Raw genomic sequence first — 25,259 nt, 5'->3', positions numbered from 1 at the left:
TGCAAACAATTAGTTACACAATTTTATGTACATGAGTAGTCCCATTGACATCAATGGAGGTATTCATGTGGTTACAGTTAAACGAGACTTGAAACAGATTAATAAAGTGATTTGAACTTTTTTATATATACACAGGCCAGCACTTTCAAAAATGAGAACCAAAATTTGGGCTCCTGAACCCATATTTAGGAACCCAAGGATGGGATTTTCAGAGTCACCTATGCAATTTAGGAGCAAAAGTCTGCTTGACTTCAGACTGCAAATCATTTTTATCAATGTTGTGAGCTATTTGCTTATCAATGTGTTAATGATAAGAATATTATTAATGATGCCCTTGAATTGTCTTTTTCAGCATGGACAGGCATTTTAAATGAGAAACTTCTTAATAGAAAAATCTTTGTAAAATCTGAAATCCTACTAACAGGAAACTAATTAAAGAAACAAGCACAAAACATCCACTTTGATAATTCAAGATTATAAAATAGGAAAGAAGTAAAGAACTAACAGCACGTAAATAAAAAATCTTAATTAAATATTAAAGCTTGATTTAAATAAATATATTTATATTTTAAACACTGGATTTTGTAGTTTTAAAAAAAGTACAAATGACTTGTCCATGCTGATACATAGTAATCCCAGTTGTTTTCTCACTTACATGAATGCAACTTCCATCAGCTTCAGTGAACCAAATCCCTGCCTTCTCCTCACATATACGGGATTAGGAACTTTATGGTGTGCAGAGTGAGGGGTCACTAATACAGACCCACCAGCTGCAAGATCTGCAGCCGGTGCGCTTCCAAACCATGCCATGGGTGCACCTCCACACACTTGTGCTCCACACTCTCCATTTCCTTGCCTTAGTGTCCTGCCCTGACACCAAGTGGCGGGACCTCTTACCACCTGTCGAGGGTGAGAGACCCCGGTGGGCCAGCCTGTATTCCACCTTGGTTCCACGGCCCACTGGGGATATCAGCTGGCAGCTCCTTCACACAGCCGTGAGCACAGGTATGTACCTGGTGCAGTTCACCCCCCATCCCAAAACCTGTCCCTTTTGTGGCATGAGGGAGACCCTGGTGCACATCTACCTGGAGTGTGCCAGGTTGCACCCCTTATTCCAGCTCCTCCAGAACCTCCTCCAAAGGTTCTGGCTGCACTTCTCCCCACACCTGATCTTTGCACATCTCATCTGTGGCTCCACAAAGTCATGGGACCTCCTCGTCAGCCTCCTCGCCTTGGCCAAGGTGGCCATCTACAACACCAGGGAGAGGATGCTGGCTGAGGAGGTGCTCTGCGACTGTGGGGCCTCCTTCCATTCCTCCATCCACTCACATCTCCAAGCAGAGTTCTTCTGAGCCATGTCCGCTGACTCCTTGGCCACCTTTGAGGAGCAGTGGGCGCTGTCCGCATTCCTCTGCTCGGTGTCCCCCTCAGGTTCCCTCCATTTCATCCTTTGACCTTCACGCCCGTCCCTGTTTTTTCATTCGTTGTCCCTGTAATTAATTGAGTCCAGGTTCAGTGGCTCCTCCTCTCAGGCTGTGGGAAGAGCTTTCAGCTGTGGGTGGGCTTGCGCCCGTCTATACCCTGGAGCTCAAATAGTACTAATACAGACCCAGCAGATCCCCTGGTGGATCTCTTTTCTCTGCAACGATGAGGGCTATAAACATTTTTTAAATAGAATCAAGAGAGTCTCACAAAATTATGTGGTTCCAGCAGTTAGAGCTTCAAGAAAAAGACCAACGATCAGGATATTTATGGCATCTTTCCTCTGCATATTCAGCACCTTATTCAGTTTCTCCTATAATTTGTATGTTTTTCATGCACCAACAAAACCAAGTGGAAATGGAAAGAAATAGGAAAATATTATTGTTAAACCATAGGAAGGGGAACTCAGAGAAGATGTAGCATCAGAAATTACTCTTAACTTTCTTTTTAAACTGACTTTCAAGTTAACTTGGATCCCTTTAATGTTTTGCAGTAGCTCAGGGTCTGCCAGATGGCTGTTTCTCTCTGATTATGGATACCTATGCTGCTGGAAGCCGTCTGTAGTTTTAATGTTAAGCCTCCCTTTGACTCTGATCTGGGCGGAGCCACTTGTGTTGCTATATTTGGTGGATCAGAAAAGGGGAGGGGCCATGTACCAAGGACAAGGGTTGGCATTTTAGGGCATGCTCTCTCTGTGAAAGACGGTCATGTTTTCAGTTTTTTCTTGCTCCATGTTGTGACCTATTGAGAATTTTCTCTAGTAGAGAAAGTTTTAGTGCTTAGATCTGGCCCAGGCCTCTTAATTTCCAGTGGACTCCGGAAGGGTGGAGGTATGTTTTTCTCTTTTTTTTTCTCTCTTTTTTTTCTCAGATCTTCCTCTCGATCCTTGAACTCTGAGGTAGCTCTGTTATAAGAAATGCTGCTTCTGACACATGCCTTGTTAGTAACAGCATTTATCACAGAGGGAAAAGAGCTTTTCAAGTCATTACATGACTGTAAATCAGCCTGGTTAAGCACACCCCTTCCCTCCCAACACACTCTGTCTTGGGAAGGGAAAAGCGAAACTGGGAGGGCCACCATGACATGGCATTTTACAGCCGTTGTCTTTCTAAAAAGGACAGTGATGTTATAAAATGCATAGGGAGAAATTATTTTGAAAGTTGTGTGTGAGAACTTGGGAGAAAGGAAGGTTGTAAAGGAAATGGAAGCAAGTCCCCAGAGGGGCGACAGATGGGAAAAAGCAAAACGTTCCTGGAAGGCTTGTCTGGACTATCAGACACTAGATCTTGGTTTTACTAGTTCCCTCCTCCAGCCCATTACTGAGTGCGCAGTATTGGGTCCTGCCTTGGCTGAAAATCCATTATGTTAAAAATCAGTTTTGGCCTTCTCGGTGTAGACAAGACTGAACCTTATTTTGCATGACTGTATTCACAAAAGCCTTACGGAATCCAAGTCCGGGCTGGAACATGGTTCAAACAAAACAAGATTAGCTCAGTAATCTGCCCAGAACTTTGTGTAAACACAGCTCCAAAACCACTGCAGCCAGACCTGTTTATAACGCAGGGGCGTTGAGGATGGCCGCCTGTTTTTAAATCCGTGTTCAAGACTAGGGCTGTGATCATAGCCTTGAACCCGTTTGTTTTTCAACAGAGTTCCTGAGTCGTCTCTGCCTGCGTCTAAAGCGTTGGTTGAGCCAGGACTGGGGGGGCGGATGGATTGAGTGACACGGGGAGGTGGAAGTGGCGTGGGCAAGGCTGCACTTGCAGCGCCGGGCGCCGGGGGCGACACTAGAGCAGACACGCCCCTGCAGGGCTGGGCGGGCAGCAATGGGCAGGTGCCTGGGCCGGCCTGGCGGGCACCCGCTGCTTTCGGAGAGTCTCGCTCAGATCCTGCCCGGTCCCAGCGCCGGCCCCTTTCCCCTCCCCACCAAAACGGGCGGGTGCCGCCGCCGGCGGCGCATGCGGAGGCTGGCCCTAGAGTGAGCGGCGCGGGCGGCGGCCGCGGGACTGCCGGACGCTTGACTTCCAGTCCTGGGAGGTGGATTCGGTTGCCAGCGGCGCGGGGAGGGGAGGGTCACGGCCGGCTCCGTGTCCCGGGTTGGGCGGGGAGGAGAGAGACACCCCCGCACGCGCGCCTCTCAGCCCCTCCTCAGGAAAAGCCCGGGTGCGCTGGGCCGCTGGCACCGCTCCCGACAGGGAGGTGCGCCGGGGAGGAGTGGGCCGGGTGGGCTTCCCCCGCCGCTTGCACAAGCTCGCTGTCTTCCAGAGACATCCACCACCCCGCCCCCCCCCATCTCCCTAGCACCCAGCACCCCTCTCCGCTCTGTTCCCTGCATCCCCCAGACACTCGGTTCGCCTTAGGCATTGATCATCTGCCCTTTACAGAGGCCCCTAGTCTTCCCTTCTTCCCGATAAAAGCCTTGTGCAGAGTTTAGAAATGGTGGTTTGGTGCGAACTCAGCGAGTGTAAGAGCCACATGTGTGTTACTAGGACTGGCTATGAACCACTCATCCTGTCCCTCCAGAGAGAGGGGACCCACTGCATGTGTGCCTGCTTCCCTTGCACCTCCCTCTTGGGCTGAGGTGGGTGGTTGTAGTGGAGGTGTGAAACTAGGAAGTAAGGGGGTTTCTTTGTTTTTGTTTTTTTATTTTTGCAGCATGACTGTCCATCCCTTCTTCCCACCACCTTTCCCTGTAGTGTGCGCTAGCTGCTCTGGACAGACAGATTTCTCTCCACACTTGTTCCTCTTTCTGCCCCTTAGGCACTTCAAGATACAAACGATACTCAAGAATTTCTTAAAATGTTATTAATGTTTTAAAATTTTAGATTAAAGCATTTAAAACTTAATCAAATTTTCTGCCAATTTAAGGTTTATAGTTAGCAACTTTTTGTTTCCGCTTAACCCAATTCAGCAACAGGTAAGACTGCTGGCTGGAATGGTGGGGGAGAGAGAACAACTAAGCAGCAGAACACAGGAGAGGCTGGGGTCCATAGCTGACGGTGTCAGGAATCAAGCACTGAAGACTTGGAATTTGGGAAAGCAGTCATGTGTGGTCTAGTGTCAATTTGTGTTTGAGTTTGTATTGCAGTTCTATATTGAGATTTGACTGACTGGTAGGGAGGTTATGACTGATGGCTGGTCTCTGCACAAATTTGCTTGTTTAACAACGCTGAGAACTGGGGGTGCGATTTCAGCTAGAGGAGATGGCATACCTGCACTAGCTCTCATCCAGCTAGTGTAGTTAAAAATAGTAGAAGTACCAGTGGAGTAGGGGCTTGCAATCCTGGGTACCTGCCTAAGGTCTCTGACAGGGTGATGGCCCCTCCTGCTGGCATAAGTTTAAAAACAAGCCTTTAGGAGAACTTGTGTAGAAAAGACCTTAGATCTGTGTTTTCTCTCACCCACCTTGTCTTAAAGTGAAGAGGGTGCTGCAGTACATGGGGCAGAGGACTTGGAGAGTTGGTCTGTGTGAAGAGGAAAAGGATGTAAGCAGCAAAATTTTGGTGTGGTGCGGGGGAATGGGGGAGGGTAGGTTGAACTACTTATTTCTATTTTTGGCTCTGGAAAGTGTTGTTTAGTGGGTAGAGCACTGGTGGACCAGGATTCCTGGATTATATTTCCCACCCACCTTCACACACAGCAATGCTCTGCTGATTTCTCTCTCCCCTCCACATATACACTTACTCCGTTACCTGCTGGCTGCCTCCCAAGCTCTCAAATGACTTTGAATTTAGTGTTCATTGATCATCTCCCACTTTCCCTTTTGTCTTTGTATGCAGAGAGCTGTAATCAAAGGCCTAAAGACAACCTGCTGACAAATTAAAGTGAGTGGTTCACTGAACAACCCCAGCATGCCCGAGAGAGAAGGGAGCTGGCAGTGAAGCTGAAAGGGTATTATTTACCATTAAATGTAACAATTGTATTAATTTCTCTAGAACCCTGTTAGTTTCATCCCTATGAAAATGTCCTATAGAATGTAATGAGGGAGGTTTGAGAGTAGGAGGAAGACTCTTTGCTTTCCCATATGATACAGAACAACAAACTAGCTGCAGAGTGGTGTTGGGGAGGGGATGTGTACTCTACAGGTGCCACAGTGCTGAGAACTTGGACTTCCAGGTGATAATGGCACTGCTGGTGTGTTTCAACCTTGGGGCTGGAGGAACCCCAGCCCAGTGGTCCCCAAACGGTGTGGCATGCCTCCCTAGAGGGGTATGGAAGAACATTCGGGGGGGGGATGCTCTGGGTCCCAGGCCAGCCCCCACAGGGGGTGAGGAGGGGAGCACCAATCAACCCAGCTCTGCTCCCTGCTCCCAGCCCCAGCTCTGCTCCCTGCTCCACCCCTAGGCTAGCTCTGCCCTCATTCCCTCTCCCCCCACAATCCCAGTTCTGCCTCCAGCTCTGCCTTTAACCATGCTCCTCTGCTGAGCCAATTGGGCAGTAATGGAGGGGGGACGCAGCCAGATTGCATTACTGGTAAGTGGGGGGCACGACCAGAAAAGTTTGGGCACTGCTGCCCTAACCGTTTTGCCAGCCAGGGCAGAAAACATTTTCAGTGCCCCCTTTGCCCCCAGTTGCTGAGTCCCCTTCCACCTCCCCCAAAACAAGGAGCCACGCACACTGTAGTTTGGTGCCTACTTGCTCACCCAGCCCTAGAACCAGCCGTGTGGAGGAGTACCTTCTCCTCCTAGTCATGGGAAGTGGTGGCAACGCTCCCATGATGCAAACCCAAGGGCATAAGGGAGTCTGTTTCTTGTCCTTTCCCAGCCATGGAAAGTTGTAGTCAAGCTGCAGGGACCGGGAGCAGCACCGTGTCTTCTTTCTACCCCCAGCCAATGTAAATAGACTAAAGCCATGCTTTATGAGGGAGAGGGGCAGCAGGGACCCCTCTCTCTCCTCCTGAGCCTTAGAAAAGAAAGGAGCAGATCTTGCCATGCTGCTGCAGCGGGACAGAGTTAGGCCATCTGCTGAGTATTTGGCTTCTGATGGGTTTGGAAGAAGTATCTGGCCAACACAGATTATCAAGGATGCTGCTTGATGCTTCTTAGAATCCAAATTTTAGTTCAGCCTGTTGATGCAATCCAATTCATTATACTGTACTCCCTCTTTTTCTTTCCTCCAGAAGGTTAGGAAGTGTAACTCCTAAGAAAAGCCTCCCGCATGGGTGATGACATCAGCATGAAGTTTCTCCAGCAGCTTCTAGTCATTGATGAGAACCTGGGAACTGAAGAAGTGAAGGCTCTGAAATTTCTCTGTAGTGACTTGATCTCCTTCAAAAAGCTGGAAGCTGTAGAATCAGCTCAGGACATCTTCAAGCTCCTCATGGCTGAGGATTATCTGAATAAAGAAGATACTTTCATACTAGCTGAGCTTCTATATAGGATTAGGTGTCACTTCCTGCTCCAGAAACTTGGCTACACCAAGGAGACAGTGCAAGAAAATCTACATTGGAAAGGGAAGGTGTCCCAGTACAGGTGAGTTTTCTGGGAACTGGGTGTCTCCAGACATGTTCTGCCTTGGAAGAATCTTGATCCGATACTTGCTGTGTGATATTTGAAAGTTATAAAGTGGAGTTTGGTGATTAGGTTTTACAGTGTGCAGATGCTCAGATTAATCAGTGACTTTTAATAATTTTTCTTGGGATAAGGTTGCATAGCTCAGAGGCATGTGCTTTTTATCTCTGGTGGTTGAGATGCAAATAGCATGGGTCTGTAGCTGTTACCATCTGATGCCTGTCTGGTGACTTATGTGAAGTGAGTTTGGCCTACCGCCAATTCCTTGTGTGTAGGTGTCCATATCACATCTGGCACTAAATGGCATCTTGATGGCAATCTCCCAGCAGAGAGACTTAGCTCTCATCTGAACCCCAGGGGTGGATATTACCTCACAAAGTTGAGGCATATTGGTGGGGCAGTGTTGGGAAGCAGCTGACTACACTGCTACACCTAACCTGTGCAGGAAGGGGTGGGGACTTTGTTTTCCAGTGTTGTGAACCTGGCACATTTCACCAGCACCAGGTTAAAAGAAGAGAGTTCTGAAGCCATTGTAACTCCAAGCAGGCCTTTCCCAGAACATTCTTGGGCCCACAACACATTAGAAAGCCCTGGGTCATCTTCTCTCCTTATGTTGTTGTGGAAGAGGAGATGGGTGCCACAGAGTGCCATATGCTGTCATTCCTTTCCCATTGCTTTTTATGATCATCTCTCAGGCTCTTTCTCCTTTGCTCTGTCCCTTTCCCTCTGTGAATTCTTGGGTTGGATTGGGATTTTTTTATATCTGCTTCCTCCTACGCCAGCCTAAATTCCCTCAGCTCCTCCATATTGATCTGCTTACAACCAGTGGTAAGCTCCTTGCAGCACTGACTACAATGCTGGGCTGCTGCTCATGCTCTTCTGGTACTACACCAGCTCTAGCTCTGCAGTGTTGCCTGCAGTCTGCCTGTTCTGCATGTTGACCTATGCTGAGCAGGCTAAGTGGCGATCGCTAGCTGTGCTATAGGTGAAGCAGGTGGCAGCATTGGAGAAGCATAGCAGAGCTTCCAACAGTAGGATAGTAATTGACATGTTATCATCATCTGAGCATTGCTTTGGGCGTTTGGCCTGGGAGATTCTGGGGTGCCAATGTAGGATTTACAGTGAGTATATGATGGTATTCGGTTCACCTAATCGGATCTGTGTCACATAGGTATATGCTGTATGAACTGTCAGAGGACATCACCAGCGAGGATTTAAAAAGAGCCATGTTCCTCTTGAGGAACAAGCTCCCAAAGAAGCTGACAAATATGGTATGTGGGGAAAGGGTCAAGAATGTTAGCGACTCTATTAGTGAGGCTAGGAGAAAAAGTGGAGACAGGGTTTTGCCCACAAATAGCATCAGCTTATTGTGTTAGCATGTGACTGGCACAGTAGATGTCTGGGCAGTGGTATATATTTCTACCAGAGGGAAGGTGGCAGCTGAGTAGAGCTAGGAAATGTAGGGTATGGTTCTCGTTTACACTAAGGATGATTACTCTGCACTGTCTCTCTCTCATGTTTGCTGTGTGATGGAGTCTTAGGCCTTTCAAATCCTAGAGGTCAGTGGGAAATACAATACCAGGATAATCCACCCAGCTGTGCTATACTAATGGTTGGCTGTGGTCTGTGTATATGGGACCAAGACACATTAACTAGTTACTTGGTTTTGATACAGACTATAACATGCTTCACTGATGCAGTGTGGTCCTGGCTATAAAAGCAGGATCAAACCACATTATGAAGCTGTCTGTGAACAGCCATGTTACAACATAATTTGCTCCCCCTGCTGTGAAGTCATTTCCTCAGTAGTAAGAAGCAAAACATAAGAATAAGTATAAAGTGGGAATTGTGAAGTGCTCTGTATTTCAGCAATATGTACTCCAGGAGAATAGGTGGGCTGTTGTTGTTGGGTTTTTTTTTTGTTTTTTTTTAAAGGCAGGGCAGGCTTTTGTAGATCGTATTAAGGTTTAAGGAGCAGTAAGTGTACTTGACTCTTTTTCTCCTGTTTCACTGGCAGTCCAGTCTAGAGCTGCTGACCTTCCTGGAAAAACAAGACCTTTTAGCAGAGAACAACCTACAAATCCTGGAGAAAATCTGTGTGGACATTTCACCCGATCTCTTGAAAACAGTAAACAAATACAAAATGGAAAGAGGTGGGTAATTCTGAGTAGGCTGCTGTGCGTGCCAGCAGATTTACTAGAACAGATTGAACTAGTTGCTGTGTCTGTTAGCTGGAGCTGCTGTGTGCGTGTCCTCCACATGCATTGCTACACCTGAGACTAAAACTGGGACATTTGTGGTCTTTGCCCATGAGCTTTGCTTTGCTGCCTCTAGTTTTTGTTACTTGCTAGCTGCAGTACTGTAAGAATATACGTCATAGCTCCAAAATAGTTGTAGCTAGGCAAAGTGGTCCAGTAGATGGGGCACAGGATTGGGAGTCTGGAAACCTTTCTTCTGTCCCTGACTCTGCCACTGACCCTGCTGTATGAATGTGAGCAAGTCACTTCACCTCTCTGTGCCTCAGTTTTCACATCTGAAATGGAGGTAGTAACACTGACCCACCTTTGGATAGAGCTTTATGGTCTGTGGATGAATAGTGCTCTAGAAGTGTAAGTATTAACCTGCACAGGAGGAAGGGATTGGGTGGCAGGCTAAATGAGTGTGGCACGTGCATGTATACTATAATATCTGTGGTTCATTTTCCAATAGAGTCTGTGCCATAGTTAAGCTTATTTCATTTGGGATCTATAGGTTAGACATTTGCATGCTGAAAGGACACAATGTTTCATTTAGACAGTCATCAAGAACCAGTTCTTGTGTCCTCCCACTGACTTCATTGGAGTCGAGGGCACTCTGTGCCTTACAGGCTCCTTATCCCCTTGGTGGAATTTCTGTGTGTTTCCGTTTTTAAACCTCTCTTGCTAGGTACTGCTCCGTATTTTCCCTTATTAAGGAGATTAGTTTGGGTTTAGCTGTAAGGCACTCGGGATTCTCTTGTTTTCACAAAGTTGTTTACTGTGTCTCTCCTGTTAGTCTCTTTAGCTCAGCAGGAAAGCAATTTGCCAGTCAAAGAAGCTGCATCATTTTCCCATCACAGCTGTGAAGGACTGTTTCGTTCTGGAGGTGATGTCCAGCTACTGACTTCCTCACAGGTATGCTGCTGTGAGCCTATTTTCTTCACTCTTGCTTTTTTATTGTCACTGGCTGGTCTTTCCTTCTGCTTTGGGGAAGGGAGCAGAGTCTGCTATAAATGTGGCTACTAAGGATATCATAATTGGGGTCAGAGCATCTTAAAAGTCAGTCATGCATTATTCCTCTGGAAAAGATTTAGTGTTGGGAAGGGAGAAGAGTCAGAAGAGATGTGGCTATAGAGAAAGGGAACTGGATAGGTCAGGGGATTGAGAATGAGGTAAAAGATTAAGCAGTTATGGAGACTTAATTATCCTCCCAGAAGCATGCTCCCTATAGACAAGAGTTGAGGTACATTGTCTGGGCAATCAGGCAAGTTTGTGTTGCTGCTGTCAGTGCTGTTCCTGGTCTATGTACAAATAGAGGGCTTCAATTTCCATGGCTTTCAATCTTGAACCTTTCAAAATGGAAAAACGAGCACAATTGGTAGCTTTGTTTTTAAAGCATAGTTTGCACAAGGCTATTTTATGTTCTTGTTTCGCTCTTCCATAATATAACAATGTGAAGGCACTCAGGGAGATAAGAAGGTAATATTTAAAAATGATGGGGGTTTTTTTGTTTTGTTTCACACTGTATAATAAACCTGTGGAACTTGCTGCTGCAGGATGTTATTGAAGCAAATAGCTTACTAAAAGTCCAAAGGGTTTGACATTTACACAAGTGAGAATAGTATGTGCTAGGATATAATTGTAAGGGTTCTCAATTCTTATCCAGGGCATAAGCTGCTTATCAACTGTGGTAGGAAGAAATTTCTTCCCATGGCTATAGTCCTAGATAATGCACCTAATTGTACACAATGGGATTGGAAGCCTTCCTCCTCTGAAGCATCTACTATTGCCCCATGGCTGGAGAGAGGATACCGGACTACACAGACAATTGTTTTGCTCTTATGTAGTAATTCCCATGTTCCTGCACCACAGGGAATTTTTTACTCCAAGTGAAATCCTGGCACCATTGACATCAGTAAGTTTTGCCATTGACTTCAGTGTGTGATTGCATATGCTGCAGGGTCCACTCATAAGTTCAATGGAAGTATAGTTTCATTTGAGGACACCATATATGCTTTTCGAATGGAACTCGCCAGAAAATAACCTTTAGATGTTCAACTCTGATGGGTTTGCTGCAAGCTTGAAATGTCTGGTCCTTGCCGCTCAACCTCTAAATATGTTGCTGCCCTTGGGGATTCTCAGTCTTGCCCATGTCTGCATCTCCGTATCTCTTTTCAAAACACGAAGTAGCACTGATATTCATCATCATTTTTTTTCCTGCTAAAATCACTATTAAAATCTATTTTATTGCTTTTTTTTTTTTTTTTTTTTTTTTGTTTCGGTTTTTTTTTAATTACATTGATTTTTAATGTGGGTATTTCCCCTCTTCTTCCCTCATCTAGGAGACCACCATCAAATCCCTGGGTTCTAATATTCATGGTAAGTCTTCCTGGAAAGTGTATTTATTTTTAATATATATATTTCTAGTCTGTTATGTTTCTAACTGACTTTAATTTACTCCGGAAATCTTGAAGGCTCCATTTACAACAGTAGGTTGAATGTAGTTTGACTGTTAATTTGCTTTCGGTTGACTTTTTCTTTTTCTCTTGGCAAAAGCTGGTTTGGGGGTTGGCTACTCACATTTAGAGAACAGTAATAGGAAATCAGCAAATCCCCCTGCGGTGGATTGTCACTGGCTACTTTCCTGTCACTAATCTGCTTTCCAGAAAGTTTAAAGAAGGGTTAGTCTGACTAGAGGCAAAAAGCTTTTGGCTTTTTTTTTTCCCCCTTAGAGGAAAAATACATTTTTCTCTTAATTGTACACAAATACCATGAGAGAGAGAAGGAAATGGGACTGTTACATTAACAGTAACTACTGATAAAGTCAAATTGTTAATTTCATGGGCCCATGAGACAACTTTATTTCTGTCTTTCTTGCTTTTATAGACACGTACACTGAAGAGTTTGGGAGCCTCCAGGAACATGCTGGGAGTATGCATTTCATAGCTTCTAGACAAGGTGTGTCTTAATAAGGTTTTCTGGTTTTTTAGGGTTTTTTTTCTAAGTTTAAATCTTTCTTATTGTTGGCCGCCTGTAAGTAAAGAGAATATGACTTTTCAGAGCAGGTTCAAATAGATTTGGAGAGTTTCTAGGATCTCTTGTGAAATACTATGGTTTATTGCCCTGGCTTGGAGAAACAGGCCAGTTGGACAAGTACGACAGAGAGGATTTATTTTGCAGCTTTCCCTTTCTAAGATAATTGACAGTGCTGCACCAGTCAGGCACTCTTCGAAGAAACGAGAGAATTGCTTGTGTGTAGGCCTGTCACCAATCTCTCCAATACCACTCCTTCTCCTCCTCTTCTCCCCCTCCCCCCCAACACACAAGCTCTTACCTGCTCCCCCCAGGAAGAATCCCCCCTTTCTCAGCCCTGCTATTTTCTACCTATCACAAATAAAAATCCTGCTCCTAGCCCTAACACTTTGGGCAATGAGATGATGCAGCATGTGACACTGCTATTTGCATGTCCTAGGACAGTACCCTGGTGGAAGAAGTGCAATAAATCAAGATAATTAGTCAACAGGGAGCTGGGAATTGGGGTATGTGTGACACTGAGTCTAATTTAAGCAATAAATGTACCATGTGAAAGAAAGCAAACTGAGCTACAGGATTCCCTTAGTAGATGTACAATGGGAAATGAGAGCTCCAGAGAAGTCAAGGGAGAAAATATTTAATGCCCAAATAAATGTAATTCTGCTTGTTCTACTCGGCACAAATGGCACTATGAGGTTTCATGTTTGTCTCAGTGACTCAAAGTCAAATTGCTCAGTTTAGAAACAAAAAAATTATTTTTTTCCTGTAACTGCCAGCTCTCTGAATGCAGCCTGGGAAATGAGTCACACTGAGCTCTTACCTGCTTCTGCATCATCCCCTAAAAAGATTCTGTAATTGGATTTAAAGGCCTGTCTACACCACGACTTCAACCATCTCTGGGGACTCACTCACAACACAGTTGATTCCCAATCTAGTGAAAAGTTCTCTTGAAGATTCATGAGGCAGAATTCAGCATCCTCACTCTTCCAAAGCTGTGTTGATTCTGTATTACTAATGAGAGTAAAATCTTATTTTTGTCACTGAATTGTGTAAAATAGATATGACCTGGAATACACATGGAGAAGAGCTGCTGAGTAAGGCAGTGGGATTTTGACTGTCATTTTTCTTTTAGCATAATAGCACTTTAATAATCATGAAAACTGCTGCATTCTAGTAGAACTCCACTTTGGTGCATCTACAGATAGTAGTAAATTTCACTCCTAAACATTTGTATAATTTTTTTTCTAGATGACAAGGTAGTAAATGTTATGCATGGCATCTCTGCGGAACAACCTGCAAGGATCAGCAACCCAGAAAGCAAAACAGAGGTTTGAGGCAATCGCCTAAATACTTTCCTGACTCTCTAATCAATAACTTGGCATTGTCCTTTTAAGCTGAGAACCAAATCCTCCAAGTTTTCCACGGTTCTTAATACTTTCTTAGAAGTCTGATATATTTTCTTTCTCTCCTTGTACCATTGGGCAACTGTGGAATTCCCCCTCCTGTCCTCTTCCCTGTGATGTGAATGGTGTTTTGGGGGGACAAATTAATGCTGCTTTTATTTAACTACTTCAGATCCTAGAATTTCTTACACCAAAATATTTGTGCTGGTGCATCAGCAACATCAACTGATGTCTGCACTGCTCTAGGAATAGTGCAGTTTGGCACTGAAGGAGCACAAAGAGCTGACCCTGATTCTGTTTCCACTAAATTAGGAGTCACTCCATTATACAGTCAGTAGGGTTAAACTGATGTAACTGAAGCAGAGTCAAGCCTGCTGTTGTTGAAGACCACCTTCCCTCACCCCAATAATTAGTAGCTCTTTCTCAGGGATGAGTTATAGATTTAAAGAGATAATATTTGGAGTCCCGATGACTTTCCAGTTTTTAGCATAGTCACATTGGACACTAAGGGCCCCAGGCCCTGTTCTGTCCATTTCTTTTCCTAGCACATGAGTAAAAACCCCCTATTTCCCACTCCCCCCACAACACTGAGGGACAGATTTGGGGATCCCTGTGTCTGTGGTTTGTGCTAAGCCAGCTCTCTTACTAGCTGTGGAAATAATCTATTCCTGGCCCCTTGTGACAATTATCTCCAACCCCCCCCACCAACTGTAGAATTCAGTTGCTGAACCCTGCCCCAGGTGCTAACTCTTTTCCCCCCTGGATGTGCTGATAGATTACTGAAATCTGCCAGGGTCTCCACATCTGCCTTGTCACACCGTATGACCGTCCCGAGGCCTAAATTTTCAAAAGTGAATGATGATTTTTGGGTGGTTGTTTCAAACTTTTGGGTGCCTAACTTAATGCACCTTAGAGAGGCCTGATTGTTAGAGAGTAGATGTTCAGCATTTCCTGACATAACCAGCCTCTTTAAGGTTTCTCAAATTAGGAACCTAAAAAATTGGAGCATTCAAAATCACTGGTCACTTTGAAAATCTTGGTCTGACTCTGTTATGGGCTGAGTCCGTGCTTGACTAGTACTTATTGTTGATGATACAATAATACTACCTCTAAAGTTTGCTTGGTAGCCATATCTTTTATCACACCTCTCTATTATATAAGCCGTAAAGTAAAGAAGTTTCATTTAGAAGGCTGTGTCTTTTAAACAAAAATAAACAGCACTGTACAGTTTATCTTTAGAGCAATTCTATTATAAAGGAGTTTGGTCTCCCTTTCCTTCCCCTAATGGTATATACCTCCCATTAATGCCAAATGTAGAGAGATGCAGATATCGCAGAAGACAATATATTTCGGGGTGGGAGGAGAGGGTAACAGCAAATGGGGGCATCTCAGAAACTCTAGGTAGTAAAGTGGATTGAAAACCCCAGGCGGATACAGAAATAGTAACCTCACAGCTGGATTGCACCCTTGAATCTAAAGGCAATAGACGGTCATCTTAAAAATAAAATTCCTTCATAAAAGCAGTGAGCATCTCTCTCCTTCCTGTCAACAGAAGCTGATGACTTATAAAATGGATGGGCCACACAGAGGCTATTGCCTCATTATTAATAATTTTAGTTTTATTGGGACTCTTCAGAAGAGGAGAGGATCTTGTAAAGATGCTGGTAAGTCACTTCTGGTTTAGGGTCTGTTCTGCCTCTTTGTGGTTTGTACTTCTAAAGTTCGTTTAGGTTTTATTTGTTATTTTAAGTACATATTCATAAGCAGTACGCGCTCATACAAGTCAAATAATGCCACTTGGGAGGGAAAAATAACATATGACTGATTACTAGACATGAGTATGCAAGTGGTATCTTTAGCACTGCAACCAAACTGTCTGTGTAATTCCAAAAGGGTGTCCAGATTAAAATTTCTCTAGGATTCACTATTAATAGACCTATGGTGAGGGAAATATGTTAGATAGTTTTCTTAGAGCACTGAACCCATTATTGTATTAAATAAGACATCTGTTTTATGTAACTGTTAATTCTGTCTCATTTGAAGAGACTTAATGTAAACTAATTCACAGATCAAAAATGCCTTGACGTTGTGATTTTTATCTTTTTGAGATGAGTCCAAGGTATAGAGGTCTTCAATTATTAACAATATATTACTGAATGTATATTTCAATAGTGTTTAGAGGCCATCTAGTTTGGGGGCCCATAGTGTTACATGCTATACAGACAAAAAGAAAATGTCAGTGCCTACCCCAAAAAGCATGTATGAGTCTTGTGGTAGTTTAGCCACGTTGATTACAGTTGATCTATGCTGGTGCAAGTCAGAGCAAAATCAGGCCCTTTAGATCTCCTTGTTACATAGATATATATCTTTTTTTTTTTTTTTTTTTTTTATTTTAGTGATCGACTGTTCTTACTTTTTGTTTGTTCGTTCACTTACTACAGAATTTGGTGAATGAGAGAGTATTCCAGGGTCTCAGGTCACTAGTATGAATGAGCAGAGTTCTACTTGGAGCACACCCATTCTGAAATTCTGCCCAATATCTACCAAGAATCACAGTTTTGCTTGTCCAGTTGTGCTAATTGCATGCACACATGCAAAAGTGAGTCTGCAAAAGTGCATGTAGACATCAGGCCTTACTTTATGAAACTCTGGCCTGAAAAACTCAGGCATGTTTGAGACCCATGATTGTTCTGGGTTTGGGTTCCATTTATCCCATTTGGTCTGAAATCTACTGTAGTGTATGGGTTTGTTTGCAGGTTCAGCTTTGTGTGAAGTCTGTTACTCTTCAGCTTAGCTTGCATAGTGATTTTTATATTCGGATTTCCCATCCTCTCACCCTTCCCAGCTTTTCTTTTAATTTTTTTTTTTAAATAACAGAGGTGCTGGCGCAAGTGTTCACATGGCTTGGTCTGGATGTGAAGACTTATGAGGATAAGACATCAGAAGAAATAGAAAAACTGATGCAGGAATGGCGTTCTATGAAAGATCTCAAAGACAGGGACTGCTTTGTGTGCTGCATTCTCTCTCACGGAGAGTCGGGATCAGTCTATGGGATAGATGAGCAACAAGTACCAATCCGCACGATCATGTCCTACTTCTCAGCCAGACAATGCCCACAGCTGGCTGAAAAACCCAAACTCTTTTTTATCCAGGCATGTCAAGGCAAAAAGATACAACAGGCTGTCTATATTGAAGCAGATGCACAGAATCCTGACTTGCTTCCCACACAGCAAGTAGTCTCCCCTTCCGAAAGCATTCCAGAAGAAGCTGATTTCCTCCTTGGCATGGCCACAGTGAATGGTTATGTATCTTTCCGCCACATACATGAGGGTACTTGGTACATTCAAGCCCTCTGCAATAAGTTACAACTCTTGGTACCAAGGTAATACTTCTATGCAGCTTGAGGGTAAGAACTTATTGACAACATATGACTGTATACACAGCCGGTTACCAGCTTGCCATGCAGTAACATCCCATGTAGACACTGCAACAGTGCAGTGAAAGTCCCAAAGTGTGGCTTGGTGTACTACCGCTTGAAAGTGTAATACACCAAACTGCACTATGGGACTTTTACTGCACTGTAGCTGTGCCCACATGGGACTTTACTGAGTGGCAAGTGGGTGTGCTGTAGATTCAGACCCTGGCTTGCTGTGCAGTAACTTGCCATGTAGACAGGCCCCTATTCTCTAGTGGGTGAAGAAATGGGAGTGATTGCTGAATCTTTGCTCACTAAAGGCAGGCCTAAATGTAAGGATTTGTCCACCCACAGTCTTGCACTCGTTTTGTTAAATGGGTGCAAACCCCTATGTGGACAGACTTACATCAGTTTAAAACTGGTAATCTGCTTAGCTTGTCCCTGTAAACTTACATACATGTTTGCAGGACCAGGGCCTTAGAGATGGTCTGAGGAGGCTGCCTTTTAGTTTTATCAAACCAAACTGAAAACTACGGCTGCTTCAGGTTCAGCCTCTCTTTTTGGGTGCGTTCAGATTGAAGTATTTGGTTCTGTCCTATCTCTCTAATGGTCAAATCAGGGCAGTTTTAGTTTTGCAGAACACAGAAATGGATTTTGGATCTATTTTTATATGAATGGCCAAACTTAGGGGGATAAGGGGAGTTTTGAAAGCGGTCTGGCTTTGTCCCATCTGTTAAATACCTACACAGTGTCTTCTGGATACTATAGTGGAATAATAGAAAACACTGCAGTCTTACAGTATGTTTCTTTGTTGCTGCAAGGTGTTCAGATTGAGCCTTTGTTGCATTAAGGTACATGACGTGCACGAGTCCAACCTTGAGGAACTCTGATTAGAAGGCAAAGCCAATCAGAAAGAGTGGCAATGACAGGGGCCAAATTTCATCCTTTGTGTAACTTCACTGACTTGGATGGAATTACAAGGGATGAATCTGGCCCAAGAATGCAGATATAGGTCATTAATTTTCCTTTATTTCATGACTGTGTTAAGGAAGAAAAGAGAGACAATGTGCCAGGGATACGCTATGGCATCCAAGTGTGTCTTGGTCCCAATTTTACACACATAAGAGAGAGAAGATGTCAGAGAGAATGTTGGAGTATTTGTAAAAAAGGTGTATTAGTTTGTCATCATCTACACCCAAAGTCTTTAGTCTCATTTCCCTATAGCTCTTACCTCTCAGGCAAGTCCAGAATTTCCCAGGGAGGTAGGCCCCAGCCTACATCCAATTCTATCTCAAATCAGTACCTTTTTCCCAAGGTGATTCCTCTCCTCCTGCCCCTTTCTTGAGCAGTTTTCCTGCTTAACATTCCTCCTGTCTTCTTGGGTGTTGTCTCCTCCTCTCTGGAATGAGCTGGTCTGGTTTATATGGTCCAGACCCCTCTCACTGCGAGCAGGCACTGAGAGGATTGGTTAATTGGAGTCAGTCACTTGCAAGGTAATTTTTCTTTCCTCTTGTGGCAGTTAATTCTGCCATACAAGGGGTGTGTGTGTGTGTGTGTGTGTGTGTGTGTGTGTGTGTGTGTGTGTGTGTGTTAGAGAGAGATTCTTTTGAGTTAGGAACATGAGGCACAATTCTAGTACCATTGAAGTCAATGAGAGAGTTGCTGTTGATTTCAGTGTGAGTAGGATTGTGGCCTCCATAGTTTTAAAGCTTCATATTGAATTTAGAGAAATATTTAGCACGGTTTAGTGTGTTTGTAGAATAATATTGCATGTCAGGAGTACAGTGGTGCATGTGAACTGGAGTTATTTCTGTAAATCAGGATTAATGATACCACTCTGACTAATCAGAGTTATTGTCTTTTTTTTTCCTCTGGCTGTAGAGGTGAAGATATATTGTCAATTCTTACGGAAGTCAATGAAGATGTGAGCAAACGTGCAGACAACTTGGGAAAAAAGAAACAGATGCCCCAGCCAGCCTACACCCTGAGGAAGAAACTGATATTCCCAGTGCCTAGAAGTCCCCCCGCATCATAGTTGCAATAGGATTTTTTTTCTTTTAATTCACGATCCCATCTTGCATTGGATACAATCCACCACAGCCCTTAGATAAGTCAGTTCTCTTCTTGTTAAATTGAGTTGATGGTTACCATCCAGGCTGAGGTCTTCTTGAAATTGATGATAACACATCGAGTCAAAGGAGAGTGCAATAGGTACAACCAATGAACTAACTGCTCAATGTCTGTGTTTGCAGAAGTGACCAGGAGGTATTGCTGGCATAATGAATATATACAGAGTTTTGCAAGCTCTTGTGGGTTTCTGCAGGTGAAAAAGGTGCTGCATGGCTTACTGTAGACACAATAGGCGTGTATGGCTTTCCTTATCTAAACCAGAGGGGTGTTAAGCCCACTGTTCTTTCTTTTGTCTGTTAATGATTTGGGATCAATTAATTCATTCCCCAAAATCAAATAGTTCCAAAAGCACAAGGTCTGCATTATCACCTTCTGTAGGAAATCCGCTTTCTCATTGCCTTATTGTTGGATGGGGTGGGGGCTATAGCTCAAAAGAGCTGCTAATGATCATTTATCTGTCACATAGGGTGTCTAACACTGCTGTGGACACAAGTTTTGGTTAGCTTTGTTTTTAAGCACAAAAGTCTATAGGGATTAATGTCTCTGTTTATAAACATGACCACAAATGTGGACATATGAGAAATGGATGAGAGCTACATTGGAACAAAATTCCTTTCTTTTGAGATCAGGATGACTGTAGTCCCCTGTTCCAATGTGAGAAGACTAGAGTCTGTGTAAAATCCTCCTTGCAGGACTGTCCTGTGAGATTAAATGTGGAATTCAATGTGTAATAGAATCTTCAGTGATGCATCTTATCTGAAGGTCTTTTCACTCTGTTTATTTGTCCAGGAGGGTTGGTGTGCTCATGTGGTGATCAGGGTGTATGGCAACATACATTTCTATAGCCTCTTTCATTTAAAAAGATCTCTGTGCTTTACCAACAATATTCACACTGAGTTAGCTTAATCAACAAAATACAGCCACCTCTGGTTTAGAAGGAGAAGCCAGCTCGCACTCAGCCAGCTTTGTATAGCCATGGGTTTTGGGGAGAGGGGAAATTTCAACCAAGGAGAACAGGCCCTATTCCCACAAAATGTGCAGTGAGATTTTTAGTGTGTACATGCAACAGACAAAGCCTCAGTATTTTTAAGGTCTCAATCTGAGGCTCTTCTCATACAGTAAATGCATAAAACTCAATCTACCTCAAAGGCAAATAAGGTCAATTGGATCTTCCTGGGATGTGGTTCCAGAAATGCTAGGTATTTCAAACTTTATGCTCAGACAGATAAATCATCCCCACCTGCATGTATAATCAAATGCTGTTATTTTAATAAAATCTGATAAACTATGCAGCTGAAAAATAAATGTTTTGTTTTATTTAGTGGTGTTTTGGATTGCAAGCTTTCCCACTTCACCCAAAAGTGTGCCCCTGTGGTAAAAGATTAGGGCTAAGATTTAAGAGGCCAGTGTTCAATTCCTGGCTTTTCCACAGACTTCCTGTGTGACCTTGGACAAATCACTTAATCTCTGTGTGCCTCAGTTCTCTGTCTATAAAATGGGGGTAATAGCATTGACCTTCCTGCGCTGGTGTTGGGAAATAAATTAACATTTTGTGAGGCACTCAGATAGTGCTGGAGTGTGAGGAGCAGCTGGGCTATATAAATATCTAGATAGATAGACCTGGATCTCAGGCCACAACATCCTAAGAGAAGATACTTAGTAATAAGCAAGGACCCAACCTGTAAGGTGCTGAGGCCCCACAAGTCCTTCTAAAGTAAAAGGGAATTGAAGGGATTCTCCACCACACAGGATTGGGTCTTTATATGCTTTCAAGGCAGAGACTTTATTATCTGTGTCTGTCGAGTTCCGTGTATGCCATCACACTGTAGAATAAATACCCCGTGCTGGAGCCATTTAGGAAGCTGAGGGATTCTGTCTCCATCAGGCTGCTTTAGCAGCTCTACCTTCCTTACTAGCATCTACATCCTGAGCAGCTGAGCTGAGAGAAAGAATCAGCTTCAAATCTTGCCACAGTCTTCCTCACCAATCATTTTCTTTGCTTTTCTGACTTGCCTTCCAAATGGTTTTCTGGGGGATATTATCAAAATCTTTTCCCAGGCTTTACCTTACCCTTCAGTGCTGATGATGGGTTTGTTATAGATAAATAGTCTCACACTAACCACAAACACCAAAAGGAAAAACATTTCCTAGTCATAGATGGTGGTGATCCTAGCTGTGTTTCCTGGAAAAAAGCCCTGTGGGACATCTTTAGTTCTGTAACCACATTACTAGCCAGTCCTCTGGCCTGCCAGGTATGGAGGGTGTTCCATTTTCAGTGCTTCCTTTATTTAGCTAGAAGGATTGAGTATGCTGCCTCCACTATACTTCCAACTCATGCTAGTATAGAGAGGAAGAGCCAGTGAAACATGACTGCCTTTTGATGGAAGCCTATGACTGGGGTAGAAACTTAAATAATTTCTCAGTGCTGGGGTGCGGTGCAGGCCAGGACGCTGGCCTGTGGTGCTCTGGGGGTTGGGGGAGCTTGTTATCTGGCACTGGGTCGGCCCAGCCAGCCTGGCACTCGGACCGGCCGGCACTCTGGTGCTGGGATAGACCAGCCAGCCCAGGGCTGGGGTGGGTCAGTGCTGGTGCTGGAGCAGGCCAGGCTGGCAGTCGGGGGGGAGGCAAGCTGGTGCTTGGCACTGGGGTGTGGCCAGCCAGCCAGCCTGGGGTGGGGCAGCACTGGGGCACGAGCGCTCTGGGGGTACTTGGGCTACGCAGCAGTGGGCCCATCCATCCAGCTTGGCTTTTGCTTGGGCTGCCTGGGGCGGGGCTCTGAAAGAGGAAGGGGCAGGGCCTTGGGTGGGGGCTAGCCTCCCGGAACAGGCTTAAGTGAAGAGGGCCTATGGTTTTGGAACAAAAGAATGGCTGTGCTATGTCCATTGCCACTACAGAGTTTTGAGCAGCTTGGAATTCAAAAGCATGACACCCCTGATGTCCTGGGTGACTACTGGTAGAGCTGCCTGGGAGGTTTTTGATTAAATGTTTTTCTTAAGAAAATGCCAATTCATTGAAACCAAAATGTTTTTGCAGCTATACTCTCAAATAGCCAATAAAATGGTGGTTAGGATACTTGCCTGGGAGGTGGGGGAGACAGGTTCAAGTCCAGCTCTGCCTATTTTGGAGGCGAGTGCCCTAACCCAATGGTTCTCAACCAGGGGTACTGTACCCTGGGGGGGTACACAGGTCTTCCAGGGGATACATCAATTCATCTAGATATTGCCTAGTTTTACAACAAGCTGCATAAAAAGCACTAGCAAAGTCAGTATAAACTAAAATTTCATACAGACAGTGACTTGTTTATATTGCTTTATATACTATACACCGAAATGTAAGTATAGTATTTATATTGCACTTGATTTATTTTATAATTAAATGGTAAAAATGAGAAAGTAAGCAATTGTTCAGCAATGGTGTGCTGTGACACTTTTGTATTTTTATGTCTGAATTTGTAAGCAAGTCTTTTTAAGTGAGGTGAAACATGGGGTATGCAAGACAAATCAGACGTCTGGAAGGAGTACAGCAATCTGGAAAGGTTGATAACTGCTGTCCTAACCATTGGGCTATTGGTTATTTTGGCATCGTGTCTGCCTTGCTCGTGTTTTCATGAAAAATTTGGAAAGGCCTCAATTTTGTTGTTCAGCATTGGACTGAAGAACAAATTTTGCAACCTATAAATATATTGCAAAACAGAATTCTTGTTCTCTCTTCGAGTGATTGCTCATATGCATTCCAATATAGGTGAGTGCGCGCCCTGTGCACGAGTCTCCGGAAGCTTTTTTGCCCTAGCAAACCCCCTGGAGTGCCGCGCTCATACTGCGGTATATATGGCACCACCGACCCTGCGGGTCCCCAGTTCCTTCATTCCACCTGTGACGGTAGCTGGAACGCTTGCCCCTTGCTATCACAAGCAAGTAGCAACCCTTGTTCTTCTTTTTTTCAATCGTTATCATTTGTTCAACAGTTAAGATTAGTGTTAAGTAGTTTATAGTGTTAAGTGAAAAGTGTTAAGTAGTAGGAATTAGCCCTTAGGGGCTTGGACTGAGCCATGCCCGGCTCGACCGGGTTTAAAGCCTACGCGACCTGTGCGAAGGCCTTCCTTGTCAGCGATCCCTATGACAGATGCCTTCAATGCCTCGGGGAACTGCATCACAAAGGAAAATATAAAATTTGCAAAGCCTTCAAACCCCGGACACAAAAGGAGCGGGATGCCTGCCTGAAGGCTATGTTAATGGAGTCAGCACTTCGACCCAACTCCAAACCCTTCAGGTTTCTGGTGGCACCGAGCGTGTCGTCGGTACAGAGTGCGGCACCGGCACCGGTACCAATGCAAAAACCGGTACTGAAGAGGAAGAAACGGCCCAAGGCCATCTCTATGGTCTCCCCCCTGCGACCAGTACAGCAGGGGGTGATTCAGGAGATGCCCCAGCCCCGTGCCATCGACATTGCACCGGCATCTCCACGCAGGGAGCCTCTCCCGACCCCAAGGGGTGGGGTAGTGCCCCTGCAGGGACCGTCGATGCCCAAGGCATTTGCGGCGTCTCGCGTCCTCATGGGCATGCCCACGCCTCTGTCCCCCCCTCAGCTGAGGGTTCTGGGAATAGCGTCTCGGGGTAAACCCGCGCTGGGTTACCCCGGTGGGTGGTGGAGACAGGATCCGAGGTCTCCCCCCAGACGGTCGAGGAGGGACAACGACAGCTCCCCTCCTAGCTCTGACCAAAGGTCGTTGAGCTCCTCGACACCGTGGCACCGGGGGCGGTCGCGAGGTTCCAGACGGAGACATGACAGCTCTGCCTCTGATGGTGGCCGGTCCTTGGAATCCCGGCACCACTCTCCTGCCCACACCTCGGCACCAGCGACCACGGGAGAGACGGGACATTCTACAGTGCGCAGCCCGGTGCGCTCACCAAGCATTCGCACCCAGCACCGATTTCCCTCCCGGCACAGGTCCCGCTCCCTCAGGCAGTCCCATTCACCTAGAGACACCCAGCACCAGTCCCACGCACCAAAGGACTCTCGGCACCGGTCCCGCTCCCCGAGACACAGCCGGCACCGGTCTCCACCACCGATCCCGTTACATGCACCCTTGGTACCGAGGCGCGAGCGACACTCCCGATCCCCGGCACAGAGTCCAGCACGGATCCTGGTGGCTGAAAGGACCAAATCCTCTCGGCGCCTGTCTAGATCCCCGGTCTACAGCTCGCCACGTTCTAAAATTCAACAACCTGGACCAGAAAGACGTCGCGAAACCCTCAGTCCAGCGCGGCCCGCAGCACCGTGCAGCTCAGCACCGACTGATGCCCCCGACTATGGTCACACCCGCTCCTCGATACCCAGGGGCCATAGTCGAGATCGCAGGGGCTCCAGATCCCCGACGTGCAGCCCGGTGCGGGTGCCGGCACCGGAGTATGCAGCACCGACTGCTTTGGCATCGCAGCGTAAGGAGCGCACTTTGGAGCGGCACCACTCCAGGTCTCCAGTTCAAAGGCGCCATACTAAATCAGAGGCGCCCAGGAGACATCCCTCCACCTCCTCCAGCTGCTCACCCCCACGCCAGCGCCGCAGACATTGCTGGGACCGCTCCTACTCATCCCGAAGTACATCTCCAGAGTGGGAGGACAGAGACCACAGAGCCAGGGGGCACTGCTCCACCAGCGCTGCCACCCAAGCAGCTGCCTCATACCCGGTACCGGGACCAGGACCGCAAGGACGTGCATCATACCCGGAACTGGGACCAGTGCCGACATGGCCACAGGGACCTTGGCAATGGCCCTACTGGCAATGGGCCCCTCAGACTACCCAGGGCACGGGGTCAGCACCTTCCATGGGAACTCACCCCCCCCTTCAAAGCCAATTGGATAAGGGGAAGTCTTCGGATGACGACTCTGATTCCATGGAGGTCCCATCCATGGGTACCATTTCTCAGCCCTCCTCTTCATCCCCAGCTGAGACAACTGCTAGGGACCAGAGGACCCCTCTGCCAGATTTCAAAACCCACCAAGAGCTCCTCAAACAATTGGCAGACAATTTAAAATTAAACATTAAGGAG

The 25,259-nt window shown here is 45.5% G+C and overlaps 1 protein-coding gene across 10 annotated transcripts; it reads left to right on the top strand.

Moving 5' to 3' along the window:
- The first annotated feature begins 1,976 nt into the window (after positions 1-1,976).
- Positions 1,977-20,531, top strand: CASP10 (caspase 10). 10 transcript variants are annotated; one of them, XM_067548924.1, is made up of 12 exons: positions 1,977-2,312; positions 5,262-5,373; positions 6,602-6,953; positions 8,164-8,263; positions 9,010-9,145; positions 10,026-10,144; positions 11,572-11,608; positions 12,116-12,187; positions 13,511-13,590; positions 15,218-15,329; positions 16,543-17,071; positions 18,962-19,035. In XM_067548924.1, the coding sequence occupies exons 3-11, from the start codon at positions 6,640-6,642 to the stop codon at positions 17,049-17,051; spliced, it is 1,479 nt and encodes a 492-aa protein (XP_067405025.1). In that variant the 5' UTR covers positions 1,977-2,312; positions 5,262-5,373; positions 6,602-6,639; the 3' UTR covers positions 17,052-17,071; positions 18,962-19,035. The 10 variants fall into 10 exon arrangements, with proteins under 10 accessions (XP_067405025.1, XP_067405023.1, XP_067405024.1 ...); XM_067548922.1 differs by having other exon boundaries at positions 1,985-2,312; positions 5,262-5,306; positions 6,605-6,953; positions 16,543-17,047; positions 18,962-20,531; XM_067548915.1 differs by having other exon boundaries at positions 1,986-2,312; positions 5,262-5,306; positions 16,543-17,047; positions 18,962-20,531.
- Positions 20,532-25,259: the final 4,728 nt, after the last annotated feature.

This window comes from Emydura macquarii, unplaced genomic scaffold (genome assembly GCF_026122565.2).
Source record: "Emydura macquarii macquarii isolate MOO-44397 ecotype Brisbane River unplaced genomic scaffold, CSIRO-AGI_Emac_v2 contig_1253, whole genome shotgun sequence".
Lineage (NCBI taxonomy): Eukaryota > Metazoa > Chordata > Testudines > Chelidae > Emydura > Emydura macquarii.
The sequence above is the reverse complement of the archived record's forward strand: the minus strand, read 5'-3'. Positions and strand labels throughout refer to the sequence as shown.